This window comes from Stegostoma tigrinum, chromosome 28 (genome assembly GCF_030684315.1).
Source record: "Stegostoma tigrinum isolate sSteTig4 chromosome 28, sSteTig4.hap1, whole genome shotgun sequence".
Lineage (NCBI taxonomy): Eukaryota > Metazoa > Chordata > Chondrichthyes > Orectolobiformes > Stegostomatidae > Stegostoma > Stegostoma tigrinum.
In genome coordinates, this window is record NC_081381.1 from 33,046,263 (window position 1) to 33,056,989 (window position 10,727).

At 48.2% G+C, this 10,727-nt stretch overlaps 1 protein-coding gene across 2 annotated transcripts in view; it reads right to left on the minus strand.

Moving 5' to 3' along the window:
- LOC125466677 (EF-hand domain-containing protein D2) overlaps nucleotides 1-8,812 on the minus strand; it is a 32,841-nt gene extending 24,029 nt beyond the window's left edge. For both annotated transcript variants that reach the window (XR_007250493.2, XM_048561531.2), the window contains exon 1: nucleotides 8,482-8,812. Coding sequence is in view for 1 of the 2 variants with exons in the window: in XM_048561531.2 (XP_048417488.1) it covers nucleotides 8,482-8,768 (287 nt within the window). In the remaining variant the exon portion in view is untranslated. The remainder of the gene's footprint in view (nucleotides 1-8,481) is intronic.
- Between the last annotated feature and the right edge of the window lie 1,915 nt (nucleotides 8,813-10,727).

Here is a 10,727-nt window from a genome sequence, read left to right on the forward strand (position 1 = left end):
GTTTTCTCAACTTTAGACAAATTCCCACCCACAAAGCCCTCATTTCTTTCATCTAATAGTTTCAACATTGGACGTCTTTGATTTGGTACTTTACCGAATATCCTTCTGAAGGTCCACAAACATACACGTAACATATTGAGTCACAGAACCATCCCATCACACCTCCCCACCCCCAGCAGAAAACTCAGTCCATAAGACCATAAGATTGAGGGGCAGAATTAGAACATTCAGCCTATCAAGTCTGTTCTGCATTTCAATCATGGCTGATACGTTTCTCAACCCCATTCTCCCGCCTTCTCCTTGTAAGCCTCAATCTGCTTATTCACCAAGAACCTACCTACCTCTGCCTTCAATGCACTCAGCGACTTGGCCTCTACAGCCCTTCGTGGCAATGAGTTCCACAGATCCACTAAACTACGTCTGAAGAAATTCCTCCTCATCTCAGTTCTAAAGGACCCCCCCCCGCCCCCCCAACCCCGCTCACTCTGAGGTTATGCCCTTGGGTCCTAGTCTCTCCTGATAGTGGAAACATCTTTTCCATGTCTGCTCTATCCAGGCTTCTCAGCATTCTGTAAGTTTCAGTCAGATCCCCCTCCTCCTTCTAAACCCCATTGAGTACAGACCCAGAGTCTTCAATTCCTCCCCAGATGACAAGCCCTTCATTCCCAGATTCATTCTTACAAACCTCCTCTGCACCCTCCCCCACCACCAGCAACACCACATCCTTTCTTTGGCACAGTGTGCAAAACTGCTCACGACATTTCACATGCAGTCTGGCTAGAGCCTTATACAACTTGAGCAGTACAGCCCTGCTCTTGTATTCAAGCCATCTTGGAATAAATGTTAACATTGCATTTGGCTTCCTAAATGCCAACTGAACCAGAACCTTAACAGAATCTTAAACAAGAACTCTTAAGTTCTAAGGTAGGGTCATCCGACCCGAAACGTTAACTCTGTTTTATCCCTTCACAGATGCTGTCAGACCTGCTGAGATTTTCCAGCAAATTTGTTTTTGATCAAACTGATTGTGTTTCCTAGGTTCATCATTCTCCCCTGTTTGTTTTAAAATAAGGGTGTAACATTTGCAATTAACCAAACCTCCAGTAGGACCCTCATATTTAAACAGAGAAGCCAAAGCCTTGTCAACTTCATGCCTTTTTTCTCTCAGTAATTTATGATGCCTGGAATAAGAATAAGTGACTTTTTAAACCTTTTAAATTACCGAGGTCACAGTATTTCCACATTTACAGTACTGTACAGGAGGTCTGGTCTCCATATTACAAATAGTATGTGGTAGCACTGCAGAAAGGGGCAAACAAGATTCGCAAACATGAGATCAGAACTGAGAAGCTACAGCTTGCCCAACAAGAGAAGACTGAGAGATGACCTGATTGGATTATGTAACAATTTGATGGAATAAATTTCAATAATATATTTCTACTTGGCTGTTGTGAGGGTGTGTACAAAACCACAGTGTAAAAAAGAAGGTTGCCAATAATTCCAATCAGGAATTGACGAGAAACCACTATACTGAGTGAATGATTAGAACGTGAAGCTCGATACTACAGAGAGACAAATAGCATTGATGTATTTAAGGGTAGACAAGATATATACAAAGATCAAAGGGACAGAAGGATACAATTGTGATGGTTAGAGTAGGGGGAAGTTCAAGGTACATGAGAAGCGTTAACTCCAGCATAGAGCAGATAGGCAGAACGGCCTGCCTCGATGCAGTCAAGCCCATACAATTATTGCAGATCAACACTCCAAAGAGACTGAAGGTGACTTGGAATTATGCTGACACCCAATAATCAAACAGCTTAGTTGCAAATATTTAACCCAATCCCTAAACACATTCCATTCATATCACAGGCTCAGAGAACTATGCGAAGACGGGAATTCAAGGTCTGAGAGACTAATGCGTGTGTCAACATGCAAGCAATTGTGAACTGGCACTGACTATGAAACACAGCAAGGTTGAAACTCAGATGCACTGCTTGTTATGGAAAACACTCTGAGTTAATCGAGTGGCTCATTTGTTTGGTGTACTTCCCAGCATTGCAATTGAATTACATCCTGAAAGACCCAGCTTTGATCGTCACAGTGGCCCAGCCTCAACTGTGTGAATTCCAGCTCTATAAAGTTATTACTGCAATCTCAATGTTCCCCTTTAGCAGAGAATTAGCAGCTGTTTCAATGTCACACTGAAGGAACTGAAAGAGCAATATTGGGCAGACCAGAGAGATTGCCTAAAACCTGAGAGCTTGCATTGCAAACTGCCTGACAGGTGCCCAGGTTGATGATGCCATGGGCACCCGCATGGGCCCCAGCTATGCCTGCCTCTTTGTAGGTTACGTGGAACGGTCCCTCGTCCGCACCTACACTGGCCCCAAACCCCACCTCTTCCTCCGGTACATTGATGACTGTATCGGCGCCACCTCTTGCTCCCCAGAGGAGCTCGAACAGTTCATCCACTTCACCAACACCTTCCACCCCAACCTTCAGTTCACCTGGGCCATCTCCAGCACATCCCTCACCTTCCTGGACCTCTCAGTCTCCATCTCAGGCAACCAGCTTGTAACTGATGTCCATTTCAAGCCCACCGACTCCCACAACTACCTAGAATACACCTCCTCCCACCCACCCTCCTGGAAAAATTCCATCCCCTATTCCCAATTCCTCCGCCTCCGCCGCATCTGCTCCCACGATAAGACATTCGACTCCCGCACATCCCAGATGTCCAAGTTCTTCAAGGACCGCAACTTTCCCCCCACAGTGATCGAGAACGCCCTTGACCGGGTCTCCCGCATTTCCCGCAACACGTCCCTCACACCCCGCCCCCGCCACAACCGCCCAAAGAGGATCCCCCTCGTTCTCACACACCACCCCACCAACCTCCGGATACAACGCATCATCCTCCGACACTTCCGCCATCTACAATCCGACCCCACCACCCAAGACATTTTTCCATCCCCACCCCTGTCTGCTTTCCGGAGAGACCACTCTCTCCGTGACTCCCTTGTTCGCTCCACACTGCCCTCCAACCCCACCACACCTGGCACCTTCCCCTGCAACCGCAGGAAATGCTACACCTGTCCCCACACCTCCTCCCTCACCCCTATCCCAGGCCCCAAGATGACATTCCACATTAAGCAGAGGTTCACCTGCACATCTGCCAATGTGGTATACTGCATCCACTGTACCCGGTGCGGCTTCCTCTACATTGGGGAAACCAAGCGGAGGCTTGGGGACCGCTTTGCAGAACACCTCCGCTCAGTTCGCAACAAACAACTGCACCTCCCAGTCGCAAACCATTTCCACTCCCCCTCCCATTCTCTAGATGACATGTCCATCATGGGCCTCCTGCAGTGCCACAATGATGCCACCCGAAGGTTGCAGGAACAGCAACTCATATTCCGCTTGGGAACCCTGCACCTAATGGTATCAATGTGGACTTCACCAGTTTCAAAATCTCCCCTTCCCCAACTGCATCCCTAAACCAGCCCAGTTCGTCCCCTCCCCCCACTGCACCACACAACCAGCCCAGCTCTTCCTCTCCACCCACTGCATCCCAAAACCAGTCCAACCTGTCTCCGCCTCCCTAACCTGTTCTTCCTCTCACCCATCCCTTCCTCCCACACCAAGCCGCACCCCCATCCACCTACTAACCTCATCCCACCTCCTTGACCTGTCCGTCTCCCCTGGACTGACCTATCCCCTCCCTACCTCCCCACCTATACTCTCTCTACCTATCTTCTTTTCTCTCCATCTTCGGTCCGCCTCCCCCTATTTATTCCAGAACCCTCACCCCATCCCCCTCTCTGATGAAGGGTCTAGGCCCGAAACGTCAGCTTTTGTGCTCCTGAGATGCTGCTTGGCCTGCTGTGTTCATCCAGCCTCACATTTTGTTGCCCAGGTTGATTCCTGTTTTATGTAAAGTTGGGCATGCTACTTAGTACTGTACCCTGCTGTAGTTCTCAGCCCAGTGCTCTTTGCTGAGAAATGCATGAATAAGGGCACTGGAAGAAGACAGCATCAGACTCAGCGATGCCCCCCTCTAGTTGAATATTCCAACGCTCAGATTTACAAAAGTACACGAGGAACTGCAGAACACCCTTGAACCTGTAACCAAGCCGCACTTGGGAAGGAAAGGGCAGAGAATTGAATACAAGAGAAGAAAATACTTCTGGGATAACAGAGCACAATGTTGAGTGAAAGTGTTAATTGTGGCTGGACAATCATCCCCAGGATAAAACACAACGGACTGTGTATGAGTTGTGTGTATTGTTTAGGTACACCAGTTAGTGCCAACACACAGGAACCACCCAGTATTGGGCTCGACACGCTGGCTCACTTGTGTGTTCTGTGTCACTGAGGAGAGGGGGCGGTTTAATCAGAGTGCAAACACTCACTGGGTCCAAGTCCACTTACCTCTGATTTGGCAAGGACCAACATCAGGAAGTGGGAGTTTAGAGTTTAAGTTCACTCTAATTTCACACAGGGTGCTGAGTGTATTCTATTCTTAGCAGCTATGTACGACTACACAGTCTGTGCTGAGCACTAAAACAGTGCAGCTGATGGAAGCAGGGAATGGTTATGGCACAGAGGGAGGCCATTCAACTTATCATGTCTATACTAGCTCTTTGCTATTCAGCTGGTCCAACTTTCCTACTGTTTCACTGCAGCCCTACAAATTTCTTGTTTTCAGATCATTATCTCATTTTTGTTCAAAAGCCACAATCAAGTCAGGACTGATCATTACATGGTGCCGTAGCATGTTTCTACAAACAGAAATGAGGAGGAGATCTGGACACAAGCAGAGGCAAAGTGCTGGTGTGAATCAATTTGCTGCAAATCCCTGTTGGCATTGTTCTCTATCCCAGTGCAGTGTTTGTAATCCTGAGGTTGATCAAAACCCTTCTAAAGTCCTAATAGGTAGTGTAGAGATTAGGGGAATTAAATAAGCACGTGGCTGAGAAAGGTATAGGACACACCGATGAGGATAGGTGAAGAAAATGCATGCATGAATTGGGCTGAATGACTAAATTCTGTGCTACTGTATGCAACTATCTAAAACACTGGGCATTGCCTCCGAGATCAAACACTATTTTGTTCCTGAATCTCACTGGCGTATGGGTTCCATTGATGCTGCTTACTGGTTAGAACTTCAGAGTGATCCTACATAGTGTAGGTCTGTAGGCTATACACGTGAGGACAATCCCAACATACATATGAACATACAAAATAGGAGCAGGAACAGGCCACTCTGTCCCTTGAGCCTGCTCCACAATCCAGGAAGAGAGATAACAAAGTGTGGAGCTGGAAGAACACAGCAGGCCAAGCAGCATCTTAGGAGAACAAAAGCTAACGTTTCGGGCCTAGACCCTTCATGGCTGATCTGATCACACATTCCCACCTACCTCTGATAACAACTTACTCCCACGCTCATCAAGAATCAATCTACCTTGGCCTTAAAGTATTCAAGAACTCTGCTTCCACTGCCTTTTGTTAGGCGGAAAAAAAGTGTCTAATTTATGTCTTAAATGGGTGACCTGCTATTTTTAAACAGTGACTCCAATGTATTCAGAGACATTTCACATCAGAGATCACTGGAGAGCAACTAGAAGTGGAAACACTCAGCAGTTTCCTCTTCCCATGTCTGAAATGGACAGTAAACTCCCTGTATCTTACAGGGAACAGTAGAACTGCAAAGAGCTGATGAGTTAGTCAGACCTTCAATGCTAAACTTAAAATCACTTCTGTAAGTTTTAATAAGGTGTAGAGCTGGATGAACACGGTTGGCCAAGCAGCATCAGAGGAGAATGACAATTTTTGATTTGTGAAGAAGGGTCTAGGCCCGAAAGGTTGGCTTTCCTGCTCCTCCGATGCTGCTTGGCCTGCTGTGTTCATCCACCTCTGCACCTTGTTATCTCCGATTCTCCAGCATCAGCAGTTCCCGTTATCTCTGTAAGTTTTATGTTGTTTTACTTGCAAGGTTGCAGCCTCCACACAAATACTAGGCTGTCAAATCTTGCTCATCATGTAACTCTGTGAAGATCAGAGTGCTTAGAGAATTCAACCAAGATGCAGTAATAACATGAAAATAGCATATGTAACTGGGTTAAAATGGTGTTTATTTCCAAGTGTGGGGCTCTGTTCTCTGATCACTGCTCTGTCCTTATCCTATACTGGTGCCATTCCCTTCCTTCATGAGACAAATTTTCTCTTTACCCTGCACTCTACAGGATCTCCTAACCCTCCCCATCATTGCTCTGTCAACATCCCACAACTCTGAAACTGTTTTGTATTCGTTGCCAAGTATGTGAAAGCTGAACCTCAAAACAAGCTCAGACTGAGCGCACTGTTCAAACTTCACTGTCCTCACTCATAGGAACTGTGGAACCCGTAAAGGTGCAGAGATCTTGCTGATCGCACAGCAAACTCAGCAAATGTTTGAAGGAGTGAGATCTCTGCAAGAACAGGTTGAAGCATACTCTACCAGCCTGAACATTACTAACTACCTTCTGTTCAGAAAAGCCTGGACAGATTAAGCTAAAACCCCACCGGAACCCACTCAATCACCTGTAAAGCCCTACACAAGCTGCCGTATCTTGGAACTGGCATCATAGTTAATTGGGGACAGAGGAGGATAACTTTGAAGAACATTCATTTGATGGCCCGGCTCCTTTTATGCATGCTGCGAAATAATTATTTTCTCACAACCAGTGGACTGCCTTCCAGCCCTGTGAAGCTGTGCATGAACTGCCATGAAATGTAAATTTTAATCAGTGTTTCAAACAGTTTGCAACGGTTCAAAAAGCAGCTTCTTTCCTCCAAGTTTAATTTGATGGACTGAACTGCAGCCTTTAAAATGGGAGCTGTGCAACACCATGGAACACAGAAGGGAGACATCATGCCATTTGGCTAATCAAACCTATGTCAACTCTCTGTACAGCAATCCAGTCAGTCTCACAACCCCATTCCATCCCTGCAGTCTACTTCCCTCAAAAGTCTTTCTAGTTTCCCTCGATTTTTAACATGCACCAGATCGTGGAAGTCTCCGCTCAACATCTCAATTGGAAGATTGTACTGCCGGGAGCACAGCACTCCCTTGGAACTGTATTGAGGTGTTAGCCTGGATGATAGACTCGACCTTGCCTTAAAAGCTTCTGATTCTGAAGCAGGTATCAGGCCTGACGCTGCTCCTTGTGGGACCGCCTTACATCACCCTTGTTATATCGAGTGTTATTAACAGAACCGTGACCACCAGTGAATCACCCTAGTATTAGGGAGCTCAAAATGCTCTGTGAAACCCAAACCCAAATTTGAAACGCGCAATCGAGAGTCATGCTGTTCGCTGTGGTCCTAGTAGACGCAGTTGGGATAAAGAGGATGAGGGAATGCTGAGGACAGACTCCCATTTCCAACAAACGCAGTCCATAGTTCGGGCAGTGTGCTTCCATTTCGTAGCAGCGAAGAGTAACTCCACTGCAAACACAATATCATATTTTTGAACTAAAGGGGAAGGGAAGGGCATTGAGTAATTCCCCTGTTCGCTTCGCTAATAATTACACTTGGAAGACCTGTGGGGCGGTAGGACCCAGCAGGGGTCACTAAACTAAGCTGCACGGTTTAAAGATTAATTTTCACGTCTCCGAAAGGAGATCCTGAAGATCCCGAGCTCCTCGATCCTGCCAGCTCTGTATTTTTGTTAAATTAATCACATATTTCTGTCAACGGGTTTGTAAAAGACAGTGTCAGGCACTCGGCAGGGAATGAAGCTTCCATTCATAAAGTTAACACCCGGGGGGATGGTGGGGGGGGATGCTGATTCGTAATGATTCTCACTGCGATTGTGAAATCGACAAAAAAATCCCCCGGACTATTGCAATTTAGAAGGGAGAGCACCCCACAAAATCCAGTTAATTACGGAAGGGTCCTATATACACCACCTCCCCTTTCACAGTGGGAGGGGGAACAATGCATACAGGACCCTGCGCCCGGCGTGTTCGGGAGCGAGAATGATACAGGTGGCGAGAAGGGGGAAATCCCCTAGTCGGTCAGCAATGAGTAGGGGGGGGATCCCCAAGATTTGTGAATGGGGAATGCAGAGGTAGGGTGCCTGGTTAATCCAGAGATGGGGTGGCTAATATAAGGAATTGTGGAGGTGATCCTGAAATGATGGGGGTCAACCTAGGGTGGACGCGATCCCGAGATTAGGGAGGTCCGTAGATGGGATATTCCTGGGAAGGAGGATCCTGGGATGAGCATGTGATGGGGAGATGATGATTCTGAAATGGGATAACCCTGTGATAGGTGGGGTGGGCGGAATTGGCAATGATCCCGGGATAGGGGTGATCCTGGGATCGGAGGACATGGTGATCCCACGGTCAGTGTTGAAGAACCGGGAACCGAACTGGCTTCTCGTCTGCCTCCACCCAAGACACTGCCTGCCGATCGCCTGTGCCCCGGCTCACTCACCGCCGGAACATGCCCTCCATGTCTCGGATCTGCTTGCGGGAAAACTCCTTGAACTCCGTGTACGGGTTAATGACGCGGAGGCTCGGCTGCTGTGGCTCGGCGGAGCCATCGTTCAGCTCCCCGCGGCGGAGCAGCTTGGCCGAGAGCTCATTGTCCGCCGCTGCGGTCGCCGGCTTCTCCTCGGCGCCTTGTTCATAGCCTGAGCCGCACTTGGGCTCCGAGCCTGGCTGCTGGTCCCCGATGTCCAGGCGCCGCTGCAGCTTCGCCGCCAATTCATCCGAAGCCATGCCCAGTTCCAGATACCCCCCCTCTCACGCCGCTCTCCCCAGCGTTCAGGCAGGGAGTGAGGGGGCGGGGGCATTGCAGACCCGCCTACCCCTACTGACTCCGCCCACAGATTCGGCCCCGCCAATAGCAGGCCCACCTTCCCTATCTGACCCCGCCCACGGAGCCGGCCCCACCCATATAGGACACGCCTACCCAAACCGTCTCCGCCCACAGAGCCGGCTCCACCTATAGCAGGCGCGCCCTGGCCCATTTGACCCCGCTCACCGGATTGGCCCCGCCGATAGCGCTGTCACCTATCCCAACGGTTCCCGCCCATGGCTAAGTTCAAAACACGCGGTCCCCGCCCACAACACGGTCACCGCCCATAGCCATAGGCCCCGCCCACACCCTGGTCATTCCTTGCCCGGTCTCCGTCCACTGCGTTCACTTTGGCGGTTCGCTCCCCACATTCATTCCTCCCCCTTCACCCCCAGGTTACACATCCAGCCTTATATCACCTGGACCTGCCACCTTCCCAAGGCAGGCCTGACTGCCACAGGGAGATGTTACTGGGTGTAAAGTTTGCATTGCCCTAAGCTGCAAAGGGGCAATATTAAAATGGCCTATTGCACACCATTTCATGGTAGTCAGTAAAAGTGATTGTTTTGAGTATCAATGTTGGTGCAGAATGGTGATCTGTGAAACAAACAAGGGCAGGACTTGTACAATTAATGCCCAGGATAGTGTTGTGGAACAGTGGTTCAAGGATGCAATTCTTTGAAGTTTGCATCTCATATAGATGGGGTGGTTAACAAGCCATTTAGCACACTTGCCTTCATTGCCCAGACCTTTGAGTTAGAACATTATGCTGAGATTGTACAAGATGTTGGTGTGTGCCAGTTCTGGTCACCCTGTTATATTAAGCCAGAAAGGGTGCAGAAGATATTTACCAGCATGTTGTCAGGAATGGAGAGTTTGAGGCTGAATAGCTGGGACTCTTTTCACTGGAGTGTAGCAGGTTGAGGGGTGACCTGATAGAGGTTTATAAAATCATGAGTGGTATGTATAAGGTGAATGGTAGGCATGTTTTATGTCGGGTGGGGGATTTCAAGACTATGGGGCATATTTTTATGGTGAGAGGAGCAAGATTTGAAAAAGACATGACATGTTTTACACAGAAAGTGATTTGTATGTGGAATGAACACCCACAGGAAGTGGTAGATGTGGGTACAGTTACAATGTTTAAAAGACGTTTAGATAAATACATGAATAAGAAGTGTTTGGAGGGATATGGGCAAAATGCTGGCAGGCAGGGCTAGTTTAGGTTGAGATTATGGGGGATGTGGACTGGTCAGACTGAAGGGTCTGTTTCCATGCCATATGACTATTCATTCTTGACTTCTGGGGCATTGCATACAGTTCAAATTACCCTAGTACCTCTGAGGATGAGTCTTATTCGATACTGGGGAGAACAGCAGAGAGTCACATTTTGAGGAGCAGTGTCAGCTGTGCCCAGCTCCTCTCCTGAACTGAGCTCAAGGTAGCCATTATTTGTGTTTATTTATTGAGGGGCAGATGATTAAATGGATCAGGTTTGTCTAATCCAGCAGAATCCATCCAGTCAGATCTTTCATTAATCTTAGGGGCTAAACTCAGAAGCATCTACCTTTGAGCTTCCCCATTACAGTGTTAGTCCTTGGACACAAACTCGGGGGAAGGAAATGGGAATCTGGGGAGGCCTTAGGTTGCTGTTGGTATTCCAGACCCATTGGAAAAGGTGCAGAACAGAGATCAAGGAGCCAGGAGATTAGATGTCAGAGATCTGAGGACTGGGAGCAGCAATGATAAGGATATAGAATCCTTACAGTGTGGAAACAGGCCTTTTGGCCCAACAAGTCCACACCGACCCTTAGTGTATCCCACCCGGACCCTGCCTTCTATCATCCACGCATCCCTGAACACTACGGGCAATTTAGCAT